Genomic DNA, 23,974 nt, shown 5'->3' with positions numbered 1-23,974 from the left:
AAATATTTTTTGAGGACTCGTGTTTTAGAATTGTGGAGATGGATTCATTGGAGGACTGAAGTGATTCCATAGATGCTGCACTTTGTTTTTTTGAAGGGTCACTGGAAGGACTCTGTTTAAAAACAACATTTATTGGATGTCACATGTCTTCAGCTAAGTAAACAACAGGTGCCTTCCGACTATGGGAGTTGTTTACAAGAGAAGTGACATGTCAAGATTAATGGTGCTGAAGAGCGGGTTTCATTTTTGAATACTGTTTTGAGTCAGTTGGGTTTAAGGCCTGCTGAAAGAAACACCCAGCTCATTTTTTCTCCACCTCTCTGAGAAACTCTGCACAAAAATCCAGTGTGTGATAGCTGTAACTCCTGATGCTGCATTTTTCCTGAGAAGCTTTTGAAAGACTTCTTCTTGACATCTCCTGAATGAACTGCTTCTGAAACGATCCCAGTGACCTGTCTACGTGTACTCGGACGCCAGACTGTATGCCATCTGGAACATAACATATCTTATCTTTTTTCTTCAAGAATCAAAAAGTACTTTGGCCAAAGCATCTTTATATTTCCTTTAACCAGTGTGTGTGTGTTGGGTATTTAGAAGGGAATGTATATAATGACATTCATATTTCAAACTGTGTGTTAAAACTTTGCATCTTTACTGACTAGGTCTTGTTTTATAATAAATTAATACTTTTGTTGTTAATTAAAGAAACCTGGTTGGTGGATTTTATTCTGAAACTAAAATAGAGTATATAATTGGCCGCATCGGTAACTGGGTACACATTTAAATATATGTTGTGAGCTGTGCAGAAGTGGAACTAAAGAAAGACAGTGGACTCCTCCCACATTGGGCATTAACAGAGGTCTTAGTGACAGGTGTGAATATGTGGTCAGAAGCTCATCTCAGGGTCAAATGTGACACCAAGTTTGCGAACAGACTAGTTTAATCTCAGGAAAAGGGATGGAGTCAGTAGTTAGGGAATGGAGTTTGGAGCAGTGACTGAAAACAATGGCTTCAATCTTCCAAATATTTAATTGGAGGAAATTTCTGCTCATCCAGTACTGGACGTCGGATAAGCAGTCTGATAATTTAGAGACAGTGACAGAGTCGAGAGAGGTGGTGGTGAGGTAGAACTGGGTGTTGTCAGCAGACATGTGAAAATTAATATAAAAGCAAAATACTGCAGATGCTGGAAATCTGAAACACAAACAAGAAATGCTGGAAAGACTCAGCGGGTCTGGCAGCATCTGGAGAGAGAAGCAGAGTTAACGTTTCAGGTCAGTGACCTTTCATCAGAACTATGAAAACTAATGCTGCGCTTTTGGATGATGTCGCCGAGGGGCAGCATGTAGATGAGAAAGAGGAGGGGGCCAAGGATAGATCCATGGGGGAATCAGAGGTAATGTTGCGACAGCAGGAACAGAAGCCATTGCAAGTGATCCTCTGGATGCGATTAGATAGATAAGAATGGAAGCAGGTGAGAGCACTTCCACCCAGCTGGGTGACAGTGGAGAGAGGCTTTGGAGGAGGATGGTGTGGTCAACTGTGTCAAAGGCTGCAGACAGGTTGAGAAGGATGAGGAGGGAGAGTTTTACCTTTGTCACAGTTACATAGGATGTCATTTGTGACTTTGATGAGAGTTGACTCGGTACTGTGGCTGGGCAGAAACCTGATTGGAGGGATTCAAACATGGAGTTCTGGGAAAGTTGGGAACAGATTTAGGAGGTGACAACACTTTGGAGAGGAAAAGGAGGTTGGCGATGGGGCAGTCGTTTGCAAGGACGTTGGTGTGAAGGGTTGGTTTTTTGAGAGGGGTGATGATAACAGATTTAAAGGAGAGAGGGAAAACACCTGAAGACCTGACTAACATGGGGATCAGGTGGGGAAATTGGGTGATCAGCAGTTTAATGGGAATAGGATCGAGGGAACAGGAGGTGGGTCTCATGGGCAAGATGAGCTTAGAGAGAGCATGAGGGGAGATAGGAGAGAAACTAAAAAAGATGTGAGTTCAGGGTTAGAGTGTAGGGGAAGCATTAGAGGAGGTTTGGCCTGGTGGGCTAGTGGGAGGGAGGGGCACAGCAGAGGCAGCTGATCAGATGGTCTCCATCTTAGTGACAATGAAGTCCATAAGCCCCTCAAACTTATTGTTGGAGGTGAGGGTGGAGAGGACAGGGGAGAGGGATTTAAGAAGATAGCTTGCAGTAGATAAAAGAAGCCGGGGGTTATTTTTGCATGCCAGATTGATCCTGGAATCGTGAGCAGTTTTAGCAATTGAAAGCAGGACTTGATAGTGTTTTATGTGGTCTAGCCAGATCTGATAGTGGATGGCTAAACCAGTTGTCCACCATATCCTTTCAGGTTTGCATCCCTTGAACCTCAGAGAATGCAAATAAGGGCCGTACCAGGAGAATGGCCAGGGTGAGAGAGAGTAATGGTTTTACTGGGGTCTAGGGCATTAAAGGTGGAGGTGAGGGTGCAGTTGAGCAAATCAGCAGCTGCAGAAATGTTGTGGCAAATGGAGGGCCAAAGGCTAGATAGTTGGGATTGGCATTGACCGATTGTTATGTCGGGAACAGCAGCAGGCTCCAAAAGCCCTGGCACTCAAGGGAAAGGGAATTGCGAATCCCAAATCCCTGAGGTTTCGAGGAGAATGTTATGCGCTGGGAATGTGCACCATTCCAGGCCTGAATAGCCCAGCACTATGGATACTGTATTGCAGGAACGCATCATGCTTGCCTTGAAGTAAAATTCATAGCTCCAATGCCTCGCATTACAGCTCGTTGATGGAAAACAACACAAACCTGCAATTGTCTCATGTTCACTCACTGAGATGTGGGATCATTGACATGCCAGTGTATTAGCATGCCTGATATTTGATTCTGAATTATAAATCCTGCTTGCCCTCGTGGGCTAAGATATTTGCTCAATGAGAGTCCATCTTTTATCAAATGCTAGATTTAACTGTTCCATCATTTATGGATTTTTTTAAACAACTGTATAAATTACAGTTATTGAAGCAAAATATTGCTGATGCTGGACATCTGAAATAAAAACAAGAAATGCTGGAAATACTCAGCAGGTCTGGCAGCATCTGTGGAGAGAGAAGCAGAGTTAACGTTTCAGGTCAGTGACCCTTCATCAGAACTGGCAAATATTGGAAATGTAAAAGGTTTTAAGCAAGTAAAGCGGGGGTGGGGCAAGAGATAACAAAAGAGAAGGTGTAGATAGGACAAGGTCACAGAGAATAACTGACCAGAAGGTCATGGAGCAAAGGCAAACGGTATGTTAATGGTGTGGTGAAAGACAAAGTGTTAGTACAGAGAGGGTGTTAATGGACAGAAAACCGAACAGCTTGGCCCCAAGCACAAACATGAAAAAAACAGTGGGTCGGCATAGTAGAAACAAACTAAACAAACTGAAATAAAATAAAAACATAAAAAAGAAAAAAGAAAGAAAAAATAACTAAAAATAAATTATAGCAATTACAGACATTAGAAGGCCATTTAGCCCTCAGTGTTCCTGCTGGTGCTAACTCTTCAGTGACAGGTGGAGCCTATAAATCGAACCCGAGGATCGAGGCCCAGTCTCTTACCTTCCGGGAGCGGAGTGGAGCGGACCTGTGGGGAGAACGCCGAGAGTGGAGCCTATAAATCGAACCCGAGGATCGAGGCCCAGTCTCTTACCTTCAGGAGCGGAGTGGAGAGGAGCTCTTCCATCGCACCGGAGTTTTGAAAAAAAAAGCCAACAGTGACGTCACAGGAGAGCTGCAAGGTTGGTGAGTCACTGTTGTTAGGGAATAGCTCTAAATAGCTGGGTAAGTATCTCAGGTAAGAAAAGTTTAAAAGTTTAAAGTTTATTTCAAATATAGTAAGTAGTGCTTTTTGTTTAGGGAGTTCTGTAGTAACGAGGACCAGGGAAGAAGGGCCCTGGAGTAACTGATATTATTGGACATTACGATCTTCCAGAAGGCTTAATTTAATTTAAAGGTTTAAGCCATGGCAGGAGAGCTCAAAGTCGTGGTGTACTCCTTGTGCTCCATGTCGGAAGCCGGGAACAATTCCAGTGCCCAGGACCAGCATGTGTGCAGGAAGTGTCTCCAGCTGCAGCTCCTGGAAGCCCGGGTTTCGGAGCTGGAGTGGCAGCTGGGGATACTGTGGAGCATCCACGAGGTGGAGAGTATCGTGGATAGCACGTATAGAGATGTGGTCACACCGCAGGCTCAGACTCCACAGGCAGGAAGGGAATGGGTGACCACCAGGCAGAGCAAGAGGACTAGGCAGGCAGTTCAGGAATCTCCTGTGGCTATTCCCCTGCAAAACAGATATACTGCTTTGGATACTGTTGGGGGGAATGGCCTCTCAGGGGAAAGCAGCAACAGCCCAATTTGTTGCACCGCGGTTGGCTCTGCTGCACAAGGGAGGAGTAAAAAATGTGGGAATGCAATAGTTATAGGGGATTCAATTGTAAGGGGAATAGATAGGTGTTTCTGTGGCTGCAAAAGAGACTCCAGGATGGTATGTTGCCTCCCTGGTGCTAGGGTCAAGGATGTCTCAGAGCAGTTACAGGATATTCTGAAGGGGGAGGGCGAACAGCCAGTGGTCGTGGTACACATTGGTACAAACGACGTAGGTAAAAAAAAAGATGAGGTCCTAAAAGCAGAATATAGGGAGCTAGGCAGTAAGTTGAAAAGTAGGACCTTAAGGGTAGTGATCTCAGGATTACTACCAGTGCCACGTGCTAGTCAGAGTAGAAATAGCAGGATATATCAGATGAATATGTGGCGAAGAGATGGTGTGAGGGGGAGGGTTTTAGATTCCTGGGGCATTGGGACCAGTTCTGGGGGAGGTGGGACCAGTACAAACCGGACGGGTTACACCTGGGCAGGACCGGGACTGATGTCCTAGGGGGAGTATTTGCTAGAGTGGTTGGGGAGGGTTTAAACTAAAATGGCAGGGGGATGGGAACCTTTGCAAGGAGTCAGAGGAGGGGGTGATCAAAGACAAGAACAAAAGACAGTAAGGGGAATAAGAAAAGTGATAGGCAGAGAAATCAAGGTCCAGAATCGAACAGGGCCACAGTGAAAAATAGTGGGAAGAGGACAAGTAATGTTAAAAAGACAAGCCTTAAGGCTTTGTGCCTTAACGTGTGGAGCATTCGCAATAAAGTGGAAGAATTAATCGCGCAAATAGATGTAAACGGGTATGATATAGTCAGGATTACGAAGACATGGCTGCAAGGTGACCAGGGATGGGAAATGAACATCCAGGGATATTCAGTATTTAGGAAGGACAGACAAAAAGCAAAAGGCGGTGGAGTTGCTTTGCTGGTTAAAGAGGAAATTAACGCTATAGTGAGGAAAGATATTAGCTCTGACGATGTGGAATCTGTATGGGTACAACTGAGAAACACTAAGGGGCAAAAAATGTTAATGGGGGTTGTATATAGACCCCCAAACTGTAGTGGTGATGTTGGGAATGGCATTAAACAGGAAATTAGAGATGCATGCGATAAAGAAACATCTGTAATTATGGGTGAATTTAATATGCATATAGATTGGGCAAATCAAATTCGTCACAATACCACAGAGGAGGAATTCTTGGAGTGTATATGGGATGGTTTTCTGGACCAATACGTTGAGGAACCAATTAGAGAACAGGCCATCCTAGACTGGGTTGTGTAATGAGAGAGGAATAATTGACAATCTAGTGGTGCGAGACCCCTTGGGGATGAGCGACCATAATATGATAGAATTCTTCATCAAGATGGAGAGTGACGTAGTTGATTCTGAGACAAGGGTCCTGAATCTTAGTAAAGGAAACTCCGAAGGTATGAGGTGTGAGTTGGCCATGACGGATTGGGAAACGTTACTTAAAGGGATGACGGTGGATAGGCAATGGCAAACATTTAAAGAGCACATGGATGAACTGCAACAATTGTTTATCCCTGTCTGGCGCAAAAGTAAAACGGGAATGGTAGCCAAACCATGGCTTACAAGGGAAATTAGAGATAGCATTAGATCCAAGGAAGAGGCATATAAATTTGCCTGAAAAAACAACAGACCTGAGGATTGGGAGCAGTTTAGAATTCAGCAAAGGAGGACCAAGGGATTGATTAAGAAGGGGAAAATAGAGTACGAGAGCAAGCTTGCGGGGAACATAAAAAGTGACTGTAAAAGTTTCTATAGGTATGTGAAGAGAAAAAGATTGGTGAAGGCAGATGTAGGTCTCTTACAGTCAGAAACAGGAGAATTTATTATGGGGAACAAAGAAATGGCTGACCAACTAAATGCATACTTTGGTTCTGTCTTCACAAAGGAGGACACAAATATCATACCAGAAATGTTGGGGAACACAGGGCTTAGTGAGAGAGAGAAACTGAAAGAAATCAGTATTAGTAGAGAAATGGTGTTGGGGAAATTGATGGGATTGAAGGCTGATAAATCCCCATGGCCTGATGGTATGCATCCCAGAGTACTTAAGGAAGTGGCCCTAGAAATAGTGGATGCATTGGTGGTCATCTTCCAAGATTCTAGACTCTGGAACAGTTCCTACAGTTTGCAGGGTATCTAATGTAACCCCACTATTTAAAAAGGGAGGTAGAGAGAAAGCAGGAAATTATAGACCAGTCAGCCTGACGTCGGTAGTGGTGAAAATTCTAGAGTCCATTATCAAAGATTTTATAGCAGAGCACTTAGAGAACAGTGGTAGAATCGGGCAGACTCAGCATGGATATACGAAAGGGAAATCATGCTTGACAAACCTACTAGAATTCTTTGAGGATATAACTAGTAGAGTTGATGAGGGGGAGACAGTGGATGTGGTTTATTTGGACTTTCAGAAGGCTTTCGACAAAGTCCCACATAAGAGATTAGCGTGTAAAATTAAAGCACATGGGATTGGGGGTAGTGTATCGCGATGGATAGAAAATTGGTTGACGGACAGGAAACAAAGAGCAGGGATAAATGGGTCTTTTTCCGAAATGCAGGCAGTGACTAGTGGGGTACCGCAGGGATCGGTGCTAGGACCCCAAAAATTCAGAATATACATTCATGGTTTAGATGAGGGAACTAAATGTAATATCTCCAAACTTGCAGATGACACAAAACTGGGTGGGAGGGTGAGTTGTGAGGAGGATGCAGAGAGGCTTCAGTGTGATTTGGACAAGTTGAGCGAGTGGGCTAATGCATGGCAGATGCAGTATAATGTGGATAAATGTGAGGTTATCCACTTTGGTAGCAAAAACAGAAAAGCAGATTATTATCTGAATGGCTATAAACTGAGAGAGGCGAATATGCAGCGAGACCTGGGTGTTCTCATACACCAGTTGCTGAAGGTAAGCATGCAGGTGCAACAGGTGGTAAAAATGGCAAATGGTATTTTGGCCTTCATAGCAAGAGGAATCTAGTACAGGAGCAGGGATGTCTTGCTGCAATTATACAGGGCCCTGGTGAGACCAGACCTGGAATATTGTCTGCAGTTTTGGTCTCCTTATATGAGGAAGGATGTTCTTGCTATAGAAGGTGAGCAGCGAAGGTTTACCAGACTGATTCCTGGGATGGCGGGACTGACACATGAGGAGAGATTGTGTCGGTTAGGATTATATTTGCTGGAGTTCAGAAGAGTGAGGGGGGGATCTCATAGAAACCTATAAAATTCTCACAGGACTTGACAGGGTAGATGCAGGAAGGATGTTCCCGATGGTGGGGGAGTCTAGATGGTAGGGTCATAGTCTACGGATGCGGGGTAAATCTTTCAGGACTGAGATGAGGAGAAATTTCTTCACCCAGAGAGTGGTGAGCCTGTGGAATTCGCTACCACAGAAAGCAGTTGAGGCCAAAACATTGAATGTTTTCAAAAAGGAGTTAGATATAGCTCTTGGGTCTAAAGGGATCAAAGGGTATGGGGCGAAAGTCGGAACAGGTTACTGATTTGGATGATCAGCCATGATCATAATGAATGGCGGAGCAGGCTTGAAGGGCCAAATGGCCTACTCCTGCTCCTATTTTCTATGTTTCTATGACCGTTCTTTCCTCTCATCTCATTTTTCTGCCCTTTCCCCATACCCTTTCTTGGTCTTCCTTTTGAATTCCCGTTTAAATGTTATAGTGTCTGTCGGAATAAACCCTTGTGGTAAAGCATCCCCTGCTCTCATAACTGTCTCTGGGTGACAGTGATATAGTGGTAACGTCACTGGACTAGTATTTCAGAGGCCCAGGTTAATTCCCTGGGGATACAGGATTGTTGTAAAAACACATCTGATTCACGAATGTCCTTTAGGGAAGGAAATCCTTGTCCAGTCTGGCCTACATGTGACTCCAGACCCACAGCAATGTAGTTGACTCTTAACTGCCCTCTGAAATGGCCAAGCCTCTCAGCTGTCAAGGGCAATTAAGGCTGGGCAACAAATGCTGGCCTTGCCAGTAATGCCCACATCCCATGAAAGAATTAAAAAAAAAGGTTTTCTAACTTCCTCTTCATTCTGCTAGTGGCAATCCTCAATCTGTGGCTGCCTTGTTACTGATTCACCAACCAGAGGAAACAATCTCTAACTATTTACCCTCTTCAAACCTTTCAATCCTAACAGATCCCTCTTAACCTTCTCTGTTCCAGTGACAAAGCCAACAATCATTATAAGCCCACCGACTCCCACAGCTACCTCGACTACACTTCTTCACATCCTGCCTCCTGTAAGGACTCCACTCCATTCTTCCAGTTTCTCCGTCTCCGACGCATCTGCTCTGATGATGCTACCTTCCATAACAGTGCTTCTGATACGTCTTCCTTTTTCCTCAACCGAGGAATCCCCCCCCAAAACTGTGGTTGACAGGACCCTCAACCATGTCCGGCCCATTTCCCGCACCTCTATCCTCACTCCTTCCCCTCCCTCCCAGAACCGCAACAGGGTTCCTTTTGTCCTCACTTTCCACCCCACTAGCCTCCAGATCCAAAGGATCATCCTCCGCCACTTCCGCCACATCCAGCGTGATGTCACTACCAAATGCATCTGACCCGCCCTTCCCCTGTCAGCATTCCGAAGGGATCATTCCCTCCACGACACCCTCATCCACTCCTCCATTACCCTCACCACCTCATCCCCTTCCCATGGCAATCGCAGGAGGTGTAATACCTGCCCATTTACCTCCTCTCTCCTCACTATCCCAGGCCCCAACACTCCTTTCAGGTGAAGCAGCGACTTACTTGTACTTCTTTCAATGTAGTATACTGTATTCACTGCTCACAATGTGGTCTCCTCTACATTGGGGTGACCAAACACAGACTGGCTGACCGCTTTGTGGAACACCTCCGCTCCGTCTGAAGGCAAGACCGCGAGCTTCCCATTGCTGGCCATTTCAACACACCCCCCTACTCTCATGCTCACATCTATGTCCTGGGATTGCTGCAGTGTTCCAGTGAACATCAACGCAAGCTCGAGGAACAGGACCTCATTTACCAATTAGGCACACTACAGCCTGTCGGACTGAACATTGAGTTCAATAATTTCAGAGCACGACGGACCCCCCTTTTTATTTTAATTTTTAGTTACATTTTCTTTTTTCTTTTTTATGTGTTTATTTTATTTTAGTTTGTTTCTACTGTGCCTACCCACTGTTTTTTTTCATGCTTGGGGCTAGGCTGTTCAGTTTTCTGTCCATTAACACCCTCTCTGTACTAACGCTTTGTCTTTCACCAAACCATTAACATACCGTTTGCCTTTGCTCCATGACCTTCTGGTCAGTTATTCTCTGTGACCTTGTCCTATCAATGCCTTCTCTTTTGTTATCTCTTGCCCCACCCCACTTTACTTGCTTAAAACCTATTACATTTCTAATATTTGCCAGTTCTGATGAAGGGTCACTGACCTGAAACATTAACTCTGCTTCTCTCTCCACAGATGCTGCCAGACCTGCTGAGTATTTCCAACATTTCTTGTTTTTATCTCAGATTTCCAGCATCCGCGGTATTTTGCTTTTATGATATTATTATTAGGCCTTGTTTTCAGAAGTATACCAAAAAAACCTCTCATTCCTGGTTTCTTTCTTGTGAATCATCCCTGTTCTTGCTCTGATAAAGTTCCAATAATGGGGTGCCCAGAACTGTACACCATATTCCAAATGTTGTTTAACCAATGTTGTGTAAAAATCCAATCAATACTGGTATTTTCCAACAGAAAAGTATTTACTATTTTAAAAATAAAATTTCCTGGGGATATTGTTTCAGGGTGAGTTTACCTCCTAGATTTTTGCCCTGTTCTCCTTTCCCTGGTCTAGCTGGCCACATTGTGATGTGAGGATTGTTTGCAGGTGTTGCCTGCGTCCTGCTGTGATGACTTCCTGGTGACCATGTCATGCTTCTGCATCTGGGCTTTCAACTGGCTGGAAAACTTGGTTGCAATACATCAAATCAGGAAGGAGGAAGAGGCTCTCCTGAATGAGCAAACTCATCAGCTAGCCTTGGAGTCCGTCCGTGCAAGGGCAAGCTAGCTTCTCTGGGTAAAGACCAGAACAGCAACCAAGTTGAGGCCCTGGGAGCAGATTTTTTTGAGTTGAACTTCCCTGATGTGACACAATGAAGTTCTGCTCCAGACACAACGGGAATGGGATGGGGAGGGAATGGGAATGGGACTGGAAGGGAATGGAATGGGACAGGGAGGAAATGGGTTGGGGTAGGGGAAAGGGGAGACAATGGGATGGGCGCAAGACTATGTTTAGGGTCTGTTTACAGACATCCTGGAGGTTGGGGCTTTACTGGTGTTGAAGTCCTCACTAACTTGGCACTTTAGCAATTACTCAAAGAGCCAGTGACAAAATGTCTAACGTATAAAATGTACGTCAGTGTTAGGATTTGAAAATAGGGGTGTTTTATAGTTGTACTGTCAGCACTGGGAATGCACTCAGCTGCTCCTAGCTCTGCCCCACTGAAAACTAATGTGGACTCCATTGCATTACAGGTTATACGTCTCCAGTTCGAGTTTCCTATTCTCTACCTGTCCACAGCAAAAGTAGTAGTAAAATCAAATGTTCCCTCTCTAAAGTGCTGCAGAGACAGATGAGGGGCATCTTATACATGGATTAGAAATAGGTTTCAGCTAGAAAAGGATGTTGGATTACCTTCGACACAAGTATATACACAAGTGTAAAACAAGTATGGAATTACCTTGGAGGGGATGATAGCTTTTCCTTTGACTTGGAATTGAGGAGCAACTGCGAGTTCGTCATCTTGATGTTGATGGCCCAAGATTTCTTGCACTTCCTCATTCTCATTAGTTTCATCATCCCAATTGCCTTCATTACTCTCACTACCTTCATCATCGCTGTTTAAACAAGAGTCAGTGTTGAAGTGCAGATACCACTCCATTTTTGTTCCAATAATAACCCCACATTATCATCAAACACCAGAGATGATTTTCCATGCTATAGCAATTTGTTTATTGTCTCCAGACATTCTCCCTCTGGATCAGCTTTTGGTTTCAATCCATGTTTCAGAGCTGGAGGCAAAATCTAAATTATGAAATGGCACCTGAAACCAGCGCAGAGATATGGAGAAAAGAGCACCAGTATAGCATGAGCGGCATTTATCCAGAAGGAGGGGGCACAGAGGAGGCAATGAGAGGAGGAGAAAGAGGTGGGGAGGAGGCAAAGGAGGGGAAGAGGAAGAGGGGGAGGAGATGGAGGAGGAAGGTAAAGGGAGGAGGAAAAGGATGAGGAGAAAGAAGAGCAGAGGAGGCAGAGGAAAAAAGGAAGGATGGAGGAAGAGGAGGAGGAAGAGGTGGAGAGGAAGGAATGAGAGGAGGAGAGAGGTGGAGGAGGGAAGGAGGAAAAGGAGGAAGAAGAGGGAAAGGAGGTGGAGCAGGAGGAAGAGGAGGAGAAGGGGGCAGTTGTTTTTATAGCTGCTGTGGGGCGTATGGGAGTCGGGTGTTTGACAGTACTGTCCAGAGTGAGACAATTACAGGGCCACAGTCAAACCCCATCGCATTGAGGGACACTACCTGAAGTTCCACTGTGGCGAATGCTGCCACTGATTCTCTTCTATAAATCTCGCCGAAAATTATACAGGCTGAAATTGTGAGTTTAGGGCAGCAATACTGATCTGAGTTAGGAATGAGTTTTGATACGCTAAATACCTAAGAGTATCATTGAAGAACACATCTGATGTTTTTCCTACATCACAACAGTAAGTACACTTCAGAATAATTGGCTGTAAAATGCTTTGGAACATCCTGAGATACTGAAAGGTGCTATATAAATGCAAGTCTCCTGTACACATGTAGGTCTTGTGATTGGCACTCTCGCCTCTGAGCCAAAAGGTTGTGGGTTCAAGTCCCACTCCAGAGACTTGAACCCATAATCCAGACTGACACTCCCAGTGAAGTATAGGGGGAGTGCTGCACGGTCAGAGGTGCCGTCTTTTGGGTGGTATGTTAAACGGAGCCCCCGTCTGCCCTCTCAGGTGGACATGAAAGATCTCACTGCACGATTCGAAGAAGAGCAGGGGAGTTCTCCCCAGTGTCTCTCAACCAACTCCACTAAGACAGATGTTATGGTCAGTATCTCATTGTTGTTTGTGGGAGCTTGCTGTGTGAAATTTGGCTGCAGTGTTTCCTATATTACCACAGTGACTACACTTCGCTAGTATATCATTGGCTGTAAAGCACTTTGGGATGTCCTGATGTTGTGAAAGCTGCTGTAGAAATGCAAGTCTGTCTGTCATTTCTTTCCTTTATGTTTATAAACCCTTTAGAGCTCCTCCTCATTCCCTGAAACATTGTGCCAGCTGCCTGTTACTGTCCTTGTTTTGATTAGAAGGTCAAACAAAAGAACACGCATGCAAACAATGAACCTTAGTTATGGGAAGATAGCCTTAGATCATGGCAGCTACACATTGAAGCAGATGAGTCAATTCAAAATTGGTTTCCAGAAAGAAGGTGATGCGCTAATGAAATTCTCTTCCCTCTGAACAGCACAGCTCGTTAGAGACATCCCAAGGGAACTTCGGCTGCTATGAAAAAAGGGAAGGGGATTTAAAAAGCCTGTAATCAGCAATTTTGCTAAGATTTTCAAACAAATAACTTTACAAAGCAGGACAGCCACGATAAATCTTCCTGGATGAAAGGGATCGAGGTGGATGGGTGGCTATTCTCAATGCCAGTGAAAAGTCTGTAACTTTTTTATTCTTTCTGTTGTATGCAGAGAAACCATGACAAAATCCAGAGAAAACTAGATCCCTTGCGTTTCACCTCCTCTGCTGGGGTATAGATCCACAGGCACCCAAAGCCTCTGGTACCTCATTCAACTGCCCACTAATCACATGAGAATCTGGACAATGGGTATTGCAGGGCTATTTAACATCTGCGGCATCACAGTCAGTTCCATCCCATCTGCAAACTATGTTAGCAACAACAAACACCAGGACCCACTCTCAGTATTCACCATACACAGTGCCCACCCTGACCCACTCCCAATACTCACTATACATGAGTACCCACCAGGACCCACTCTCAGTATTCACCATACACAGTGCCCACCCTGACCCACTCCCAATACTCACTATACATGAGTACCCACCAGGACCCACTCTCAGTATTCACCATACACAGTGCCCACCCTGACCCATTCCCGATATTCACCGTACACAGGATGAGAATTTTAAGATCGAGTCATTGCCGGGCCAGGAGCCAATGTACGTCAGTGAGCGCAGCGGTGGATGGGTAAGCAGGAGCTGGTGCAAATAGAAAGATATGGCGATAGGGATTGATGAACTAGGGGTGGGAGCATAAACACTGGCAGAGCCCAGTTTGGCCAAATGGCCTATTTCTGTGCTGTAAAATTCTATTCTGTAATTCCGGGTAATTCGTCATTCCTTGTTTTTTTATGTTTCTATATATCCAGCTAGAAGTTGAATGCTTGAGCGATGCTGTATGTTCCCTGCCCTCAATCATCATTCAGGAGGCCAGTGGTACAGGGCTGCTTTTTAAATTTCTATCAATCAGGCATTCCCTTTTAGCCGCAGCAACAATTTGCCAATAATCTGAACAACCCAACCATATACACAATTACTGTAAGTCTTAGAGTGTAACATGCATACTCACTCCCAGATTTACAAAATTGGGCAATTTATCTGTGTGTATATTGGACACGGATATGTATTAAATTCAGAGATTTATGGTAACTGGGCGTATCCGTGCCTGGCTTTAGATCAATGTTAATGGCAGCTGACAAACAAGGACTGTGCACTGATTATCGGATACGTTTCAGCTCCCTGCGTTCTGGACATTTTTCATCAAAAGATAGATCCAGAAAGGCGTCCAAGCGCTAAACCAATATATTATCGACCTGGAACATAGAACAATTGTCTTATGCCCCATAACCAACCAAGTGAATTATATCAATGGTTCCCACAGCTGCTATAATCAGACGCTGCAAAATTTGCGACCATCAGCCAGGAAAGATTATTCCCTAAAAATGCCAAAATGTGCTCTTACGTCACATGTCGAGATACCAGTCCAATCAGAAATTCAATAGTGCAACTGGAGGTTACAGTCTTCTGGCTGCACAATGCGTGCAGGAAGTGTTTTGCATTGCTCTAGAAACCTTTGGGCAAAGGGGAGAGAAAGGAAACAAAGCAGTTGTGCACTTGTAAACAAAATTTACATTTACCAGTCCTTCAGGCGATCGGATGTTTAGGACAGTTCTGTGTGTTTGAACAAACACCACTACAACATTGGGGAGAGCCTCGCTGGAGCTTATTAATAGGTTGTTGTGCAGAAATCAAAGGCAGAAAAAAGGTACTGGATAAACAGAGTGCATGCACTTTACAAATGCAGCAGTTAAAACCAGTTCACTCAATTACATCAAATTTAATTTTACTGAATGAGATTAAATGGTCAAACTCATTTAATTCTTTTTAAAAAAGAAAATGAATGACATTTAAACTATGCTCCACAATTCATTTGCACCGTCATATTCTGTTTCTCAAACACCTGTTGCTGAATTTTCAGGTCCCACCATGAGTGGGAAGAGAGACGGGTGGGGGATGAAAATACAGGTGCCGGCTGGCATGCCAGTTTCCAACACCAGCAAGTTTTACCAGGGCGGGGGGAGGGTGGCCACGAGATCCTGCCTGATCCATTAACAATGGCAGCTAAGATTGTTAAGGAGCTCATTGAGAGATCACTAATGGGCATGTTCTGATTTTGACAGGGGTGCACAGGCTGCATGCACTGTCTGCAGTAGACTAGGTGAATGGAGGCGGACATACAGGGGACAGCCAGTCATGGTCAGCCCGGGGAATTAGATGGGTCCCATGAATGGTGCAGAGCGGGACTCGGCCATTGGCACTTAGGTGCCATCGGGTCAGCGCAGGTTGCCTGGGTGTGGTCAGTAAGTGCTTGGGCAGTGCAAGGGGGTCATCACCCTCCTAGCATTATGGAGCCAGAAAAGGAGGGGACAAATCTGTCAAACACAACTGGGGATCCCCTGAGCACAAGGAAGGCAGCACCTGGCAATGGGGGCACGACTGTCAGATTTTGGGTCCAGTAGTGATGAGCAGCAACATCCTTCAGGAAGGGCAGAGCACTGGGCATCAGGCGGGTAGGGAGAGGGATGAGGAGCAGGAAAGACGCAGAGGCTTTACCCTCAGCATAGGACCTACTGACGAAGATGGAGGTACCTGGAGATGACCGAGAACCAGTGCTGCAGGAGACTGCGACTCTCCAGGCAGATGGTACCGACATGTGTGATCTTGCCACAGGCGATATTACAACTCTCAGCATTGCTCGCCATACCCTGCCAGTAGCCATCGTAATCGCTGTGGCCTTGAACTGCTTTGCTTTTGGCTCCTTCCAAGGATCAGCTGCGGACCTTTGTGGCATCTAGCAAATGGCTACACACTACTGCATCTTGCAGGTCACTGATTCCTATTTGCCAGACCGGGACAGTACATTCAATTCCAGACAGACACAGTCTCACGGACACAGACGGCAGTGGGTTTTGCCTCCATTGCTGGACTCCTCCAGCTGCAGGGCATCATCGATTGCACCCATGTGGTCATTAAGGTGCTCACTGACCAGCCAGTGAGATTCATCAGCAGGAAGGGGTTTTCATTCCCTCAAACATTCAGCTAATCTATGACCACAACAAGAACTTCCTGCAGAAAGTGCTGCAAATACTCAGCAGGTCTGGCAGCATCTGTGGAGAGAGAAGCAGAGTTAATGTTTCAGGGTCAGTGACCCTTCATCAGAACCCTGGTTCTGCTAAAAGGTCACAGACCTGAAACATTGCCTGACCTGCTGAGTATTTCCAGCACTTTCTGTTTTTATTTCAGATTTCCAGCATCTGCAGTATTTTACTTTCATTTAAGAGCCTCCTACATGCTGCAGCTCCACTTCCCCCAAACTCTGTGGATAGATTCAATGGGACAAGGAATATCCCTTGAAGAGATGGCTAGTCACTGCTCTACAAGAGCCCGAGACAGAGCCACAGAGGTGATACAACCAAAGCCATCGGCTCACCACTGAGCAGACCATCAGGTTTCTGAAGATGTGATTTCGGTGTCTGGGTTGCGCACTGTAAGACACTCCTGCATGGTCTTGCTCACTGTGGTGGTCTGCTATGTCTCCATAACATGGCCCTCCAGAGAGGGGTGCACCTTGAAGAGGGTGAGGCCCTGAAAGGACACAGCTCATCAGAGGAAGAGGAGGAGCAGGATGTGGAAGAGGAGGAAGAAGAGGAGTAGGAAGATGCAGAACATCGAGGTGCCCCGGCTACACAGGGAAGTGGCTTGGCCTGGAGCGGCCTCGAAGGTCTTATCAGGATGCCATTGATGTCAGGGGTCATCCTATTCAGGCTCATGTTGAATGAACCCCTCTGACCCAGGAGCAAGAGCTTGGAACTCACTCGGAGCTGCCTGTGCTAACACTTCCATTGGGGATGCAGCCTGGAACATGTAAACGTTTACTGCCAGTGAAGGATGCACATATGCCCAGAGGTTTTACCGTCACCCTTGACAAACCCTTGCTCTCCTTCATCACTTCATACCTCTTTCCTTGTCCCTCCATTAATAAAAGGAGGCTCACGTGTCTGGCCTCATATGTCAATATTTCCATAGTGCTCATAAAGAAAAACAATGCATCATTACAGGTAGAAGACACCCCAGTGACCCACTCAGTGCCCTGCCCATCACAGTGGGCTCCTCTCTCAGTCACTGTTATACTGTGCGCCCCATGTGGCCATGGAGGAGGTGAAGGCAGTCTGCTCACTTGTCCCTGCCTGTGGCTGAGCTGCATGTGGAGGTTGTCCTTGTCATGGAGGTGCCCATGGGTGCACCTCCTGAGGCTGCTGCACCTGCATCATTGCAGGGGCAGCCTCCGTCACTGGGCCCTGCTGCACAGATGCTCCCTCCATCAGAGAGGCCAAGGAGGCCGATGATGATGGTGGTACCCTCATCCTCCTCAGTGACTGCCTCAGCCTTTGGCTGGTGCTCTGGATGGCTGGAGGGGACCACCAGCTGGGGCGCACCTTCAAACATTTGCGTGGCATCAGCGCCACTGACCGGTCAAGGCTACATTCTGTGAATGTCAGTGTGCAGTTTCTGCACGCACTGCAAAAGTTGCTGCATATGGCTCTCCGTGAGGTTGGCCATTTTCTCAAATGGAGGAGCCCATGTATTCAAAGCTCTGAGCTATGGTGGTGTACATCAGTGGATGGACTCCTCTATGCTCAGCCCATGACTGTGCACTGCCTCAGGGAACTGATACATGGGAGCGCATGTGTTGCTGCTGGTCTAGGTAGAGCCTCCTTTCCTGTGACTCCTGAGGTCCTGCATCTTGCCCAGCTAAGCAAGGCTGTGTCTGTCTGACCACCTGCAGCTGCTTTGGCCTCTGGCACCTCCCCTGCTCATCACCCAGTGCCACCCTATCTAACTGTGTGTGAGGACCCACTGAGGTGACCTAATCTGCGCTTGTGGAGGGTGTGCGTGTAAGTTGTGACGGTGCCTCTTCTGAGCTCTGCTATGGCTGCACTTGGTCCAGTGATGGTGAGGAAGTTGATCTAAATGGCTCAACATCTGCACCTATGGGAGACACAAGGAGAGATCATGAGAACTAGCCTTGCATAGCAGAAGCCTCAGCACCTGCTGAGGCTTCTCAATGCATCTCAGTGTCCATATGCCATCAGATGGGCTGGAGTGCAATGCACCCCCTTAAAGAACACTTTGCACTCTCTAATCACTATTTCCAACATGGATGCCCATTTCGCCTTGCCCAATTTGCTCTTCGTCAGCAACCCTGAAGAAGTACATGGCTCCCTCCTCCATGGTGGTGATAATATGCAGATAGGGAATCCCTCCTACCGTCTGGGTCCTCTGTTGTGCATTATGAGTTATTTTCTCCTGCAAGGACAAAAGAGGGCAAGATAAGGCACTGCTGGCTGCTATGGCCAATGCCAGCTCCTCCTATTCATTGGAAGCTCAATGTTTCACTGCTGGCAGGTCCACAGCAGCACTGTGGCTCTCAGCCTTGCTGAGGGGTCAGTCAGTACCCTGGGCTCCTCAGTTAGTGTGTCTACTGGAGGGTGAATACCCAGAGGCCTGTCCTGAGGGTTTGGTGTTGCACTCACCTTGCCAGGGCAAATTAGGTCATTGAACCTTTTCTTACTCTGGACCCAATTTCTGTGCACCACATTCTGTTTGCTGACTGTGTCAGCCATCTCTATCCAGGCCTGCTTGATCTGAATGGGTGGCCTCCTCCTGCCACCCTCCAGGAAAAGGACCTCCCTCCTCTTCCTCATGGCCCAAGGAAGACCTCCAGACCCGCATCTGCAAATTGAGGGGCTGCCCTGCCCCGGGATCCAGGCCTCTGCCTCTCCTGAGACATATTCCAAACTGAAGGTAAAACAATGAAATGGCAGTGACAGTAATGGCTGCTGTGGTCTGCTTAAATTGGGCTAACACTTGCACAGTCCCACCTCCATTCCTGCCCCCAAGGATGCTAATTGGCACCAAGCCCGACTCCAAGCCAATTAAGGGGGCACCCCGTGAAAATCAAGGCTGGTGACTGTTCCCTCCCAGGGGCAAACTCAGGACATGGAAACAGTCCCGACTTCCGTTTCCCAACCCCGGAAGGTAAATCCTGCCCCTATTCAGCAATTTTTCGGTTTCACTTCTGCCTGTTGAAGTTGGGCCTGCTTTTGTTCTCCAATGTCTAAAATGGAAAACGTTAAGGGCAGGTTGGGCGGGTGGGATTACAGCAGTAGAAGGGGTAGAATCAGGGAATCTTGGATAGAGGGCGAGGTGGGATAGAGGGAGAGGAGGAGGAGGGGGATAGCGGGACGGAGGTGGAAGGGGACAGAGACAGGGGAGGTGGGACAGAGACAGGGGAGGTGGGACAGAGACAGGGAGGTGGGACAGAGACAGGGGTGGGATGGGAAAGAGGCAGGGTGGCTTAGCTGTACAGGAGGGGAGGAAGAAAGTAGTGATAGGGGATTCGTTAGTTAGGGGAACAAACAGGCATTTCTGCAGCCACAGACAGGACCCCAGGATGGCATGTTGCCTCCCTGGTGCCAGGGTCATGTCACAGAATGGCTACAGGACATTCTTCTGGGGGAAGGCGAACAGTCAGTGGTCGTGGTTCATGTTGGCAACAATGACATACGTAGGACTAGAGGGTGGTGCCAGAGGACTGGGGAATTGCAAACGTTACACCCTTGTTCAAAATATGGTGTAAAGATAAGCCCAGCAATTACAGGCCAGTCAGTTTAACTTCAGTAGGGGGGAAACTTCTAGAAAAAAATAATTCGGGACAAAATTAATGGTCACATGGACAAATTAAGGAAAGCCAACATGGATTTCTTAAAGGAAAAATCATGTTTAACTAACTTGCTGGAGTTTCATGAGGAGGAAACAGAGAGGGTTGATGAGGGCAATGCTGTTGATGTGCTGTACATGGACTTTCAAAAGGTGTTTGATCCAGTGCCACACAACAGACTTTTGAGCAAACTTGTAGCTCATGGAATAAAAGGGACAGTAGCAACATGGATACGGAATTGGTTGAGTGACAGGAAACAAAGTGTAGTGGTTAATGGATGTTTTTTGGGCTGGAGGAAGGTTTGTAGTGGAGTTCCCCAGGGGTCAGTGTTGGGACCCTTGTTTTTCCTGATATATATTAATGATCGAGACCTTAATGTACAGGGCACAATTTCAAAGTTTGCAGATGATACAAAACTTGGAAACATTGTGAACTGTGAGGATGATAGTGTAGAACTCCAAAAGGACACAGACAAGTTGGTGGAATGCGCAGACACGTGGCAGATGAAGTTCAATGCAGAGAAATGTGAAGTGATTAATTTTGGTAGGAAGAACATGGAGAGACAATATAAAATCAAGGGTACAATTTTAAAGAGGGTGCAGGAGCCGAGGGACCTGGGTGTATATGTGCATAAGTCATTGAAAGTGGCAGGACAGGTTGAGAGCGTGGTTAATAAAGCATACAATATCCTGGGCTTTATTAATAGGGACATAGAGTACAAGAGAAAGGAAGTTATGTTGAATTTGTATCAGACACTAGTTCAGCCTCAGCTGGAGTATTGCGTCCAGTTCTGGGCACCGCACTTTAGGAATGATGTGAAGGCATTGGAGACAGTACAGAAAAGATAGACAAGAATGATTCCAGGGATGAAGAATTTCAGTTATGAAGATAGATTGGAGAAGTTAGGACTGTTTTCCTTGGAGAAGAGAAGGCTGAGAGGTGATTTGATAGAGGTATTCAAAATCATGAGAGGTCTGGACAGAGTAGATAGACAGAAACTGTTCCCACTTGTGAAAGGATCGAGAATGAGAGGGCACAGATTTAAAGTAATGGGTAAGAGAAGCACAAGTGACATGAGGAAAAACTTTTTCACGCAGCAAGTGGTTAAGGTCTGGAATACACTGCCTGAGAACGTGGTGGAGGCAGGTTCAATTGAAGCATTCAAAAGGGAATTAGACAGTGATATGGAAAAGAAGAATGTGCAAGGATACGGGGAGAAGGCGGGGGAATGGAACTGAGTTAATTGCTCTTTTGCAGAGCTAGTGTGGACACGATGGGTTGAATGGCCTCCTTCTGAACTGTAACGATTCTGTGATTCTGGGTAGCTGGATAAAGGGGAATGAAGGAAAGGGATAGAAGCAGTGGTGGTGGGATGGAGGCATAACTTTAGATGTTCACCCTACGACCTGGTTTTGATTCTATCCAAGACGAATATTCCCATACTACTGAAGATTTTCAGTGAAATGAGCTGAGGAAGTTTGAGTCATCTCCCAGCAGACTCAAGTCTATATTACAGGGCTGCACTCATATTTACCAGTGAAATCAATTTAGTAATCTCTTTCTCGGAGGCCATTAGGGAAGGCTGCAGCATTTCGAAGACAGCACATTAGCTCTCCATGACATTCCCTCTGCATTCTTCATGTGTGCAAGAATGAAGTGCACCAGAGCAAAGCAGAAAACACCCATGGGATTCTACACATGCTTTTCTATGTAATAATGACATTTAGAACTTCAAGCTCAACTAATTGGTTTTCACTGGTTAAATTGCAGCACTGACTAGCTCTGAAGAAAAGAAAGACATGCATTTTTATAGCATTTTTCACGACCTCAAGTCGTCTTAAAATGTTTCACAGCCAATAAATTCCTTTTGAAGTGTAGTCACTGCTCAAATGTAGGAACTTGGCAGCCAATTTGTACATAGCAAGCTCCCACAAACAGTAATGAGTTAATGACCAGATAATCATTTTCAGTGATGGTGGTTGTGGGATAAATATTGGCCAACTGGACTCCCCTGCTCCTCTTCAAATCAGGCTGTGGGATCTTTCATGCCCAGCAGAGGGTAGGCAGAACGTTGTTTTAACATCTCATCTGCAAGACTATGCCTCCAGCAGTGCAGTACTCCCTGAGCACTGCACTGATACTCTGGAAAAACATTTGTTGTCTCTGTGTCTATCAAGTGATCTAAGGCAATTTTCTTTGGAAAGAAGGAGTGGTCCGATGAAAATAAATATTTTTTGGGGGCATTTGAACAACTCAGTTGCTTCCGCATGTTAATTGTATATCAATTGTGTTTAATTTTATGCAGGTGGAGAGCATTAATTGGGATTTCACTTGAGCACATGTAAAGACACTTACTAAAACTGTAGGGTGGTTGAGTTAGGAGGTGTATGCTTGTAATGTTTCACTCTGTAAATAAATGTAACACTGAGTAAAAATTGGCTCCAGTATCATGCTTCACCAACTGGCTTTCCAGAATACAATATGGTAGCAGAGGATGGTTGCCTAAAGACAAATGTTGGAAGCTAAAAAAAAAAATTCGGAAAGCAAACTGCAATCCTAGCAGCCACTGTGAGAAATGGCAGAAAGCAAGTGTAAATTGTCAACCTCCAATGTTCTCAGAGTCTTAACCATATGAACAGCGGAAGAATGAAGTGGATATGTGGACATGAGTTACTTCCCTACCACAGAGGAAAGATGGTATGGGCTTGGCATTGTCACTTCCCACAAGAAGTAAAATCAGAAATAAAGTATTTTTTGAGCTGGATGCCTGTCAGTTGGATAATGATGAAGTTTTGGATCTTCCATTAGACTTCTTAGACGCAATTTCCAAGAAAGATGAGGCATGATTAGACTTTGATAGATTTCGGAAAATAGATGGATCTTAATTGGAGAAATATATCATAGACTTTAACAGACTGTATAGAAGACTGAGGAAATTAATTTGGAGTGCAAACATTTAAATTTCTGGATTGTGCTCAGGTGTCACATAAGGACAGGCTCCTGGTTCTAACTGGTGTAGAGTTCTCGGAGACAAGACTCCCTGTAAGATCAGATGTCTGCTGCCTTGAAAAAACTCCTTGGGAAACAGTCATTTCCAGCAGCATTGTTGGAACAAATGTGACATTTTACAGTGACACAAAGAATAGAGGACTCAATGATTGCTGGATTTTGAAATGGTCCAGGTACTGGATGCAGGCATAGACAGGTAGAATGAGGATAAAAGCACCTTCAGCACATCTGGCTATTACAGAAGATGACAGAATTGGAACAACAATAATCCCAAGAATGCAGTTAATAGGTACTTCAGGTGTGACTCAAAGTATCATTATGTGACAAACTGCCCAAAGTGTCCTCAAAATGACAAATGACACAGAGAATTCTGAGGCAGAAGACAAAGATAATGATGAATCCAAATGAATTGTACTAGTCACATGGAATTTTGGTCCTGTGATGAATGTTTTAGTTGAGGACTCATTCAACTGTGCTGTGCTAGATAGTGCTTGCATCTTGACAGCATGTGGAACAGATTGGTTAAAATGTTATAATAAAATAAAAGCAAAATACTGCAGATGCTGGAAATCTGAAATAAAAACAAGAAATGCTGGAAATACTCAGCAGGTCTGGCAGCATCTATGGAGAGACAAGCAGAGTTAACATTTCAGGTCAGTGACCCTTCTTCAGTTATTTATGGTTAAAATGTTATCTACATTCACTAACTAGTGAGGATCAATGCAAGGTTAAAGAGTATAAAAGTACTACTTGCTTTAGGTTTGGTGATGACAACACATTGAGGTCATTAAAGAGAATTAAAATTGCTTGTAAAATAGCTGCAGTACGCCACTTTAGCAGTACTGATAAAGTCATGAGTGAAATATCTTTGCTGTTGAGTAAACCATCCATGAAAAAGGCACAAATGAAACTTGACATGGAGCATGTCAAAGAAAGCCAGTGGATCTGCAACTTAGCCAACCAAGACGTCATTGTATCCCCTTAACAAAACCTGATGTTTCAACACACACCCCTGCTCTCACACCCACATTTCTGTCGTTGGCCTGCTGCAATGTTCCAGTGAACATCAACACAAACTCAAGGAGCAGCACCCATTCTTTGATTAGGCACTCTACAGCCTCGCGGACTCAACCTTGAGTTCAACAATTTCAGAGCACGACTGGCCTTCTTT

At 45.5% G+C, this 23,974-nt stretch overlaps 2 protein-coding genes across 2 annotated transcripts in view; both read right to left on the bottom strand.

The window, feature by feature from the left end:
• The window catches only part of LOC137384469 (ran GTPase-activating protein 1-like), a 752,042-nt gene that overhangs the window by 15,181 nt on the left and 712,887 nt on the right, over positions 1-23,974 (bottom strand). Inside the window, exon 10 of the mRNA XM_068058587.1 lies at positions 11,151-11,307. Coding sequence (XP_067914688.1) covers positions 11,151-11,307 — 157 coding nt within the window. The remainder of the gene's footprint in view (positions 1-11,150; positions 11,308-23,974) is intronic.
• Positions 1-23,974, bottom strand: part of LOC137384470 (nucleoside diphosphate kinase) — a 423,199-nt gene that overhangs the window by 261,743 nt on the left and 137,482 nt on the right. The gene's annotated exons all lie outside the window — the stretch shown is intronic.

The sequence above is a fragment of the Heterodontus francisci genome, chromosome 26 (genome assembly GCF_036365525.1).
Source record: "Heterodontus francisci isolate sHetFra1 chromosome 26, sHetFra1.hap1, whole genome shotgun sequence".
Classification (NCBI taxonomy): domain Eukaryota; kingdom Metazoa; phylum Chordata; class Chondrichthyes; order Heterodontiformes; family Heterodontidae; genus Heterodontus; species Heterodontus francisci.
This window is presented reverse-complemented; position numbering and strand designations above follow the sequence as displayed.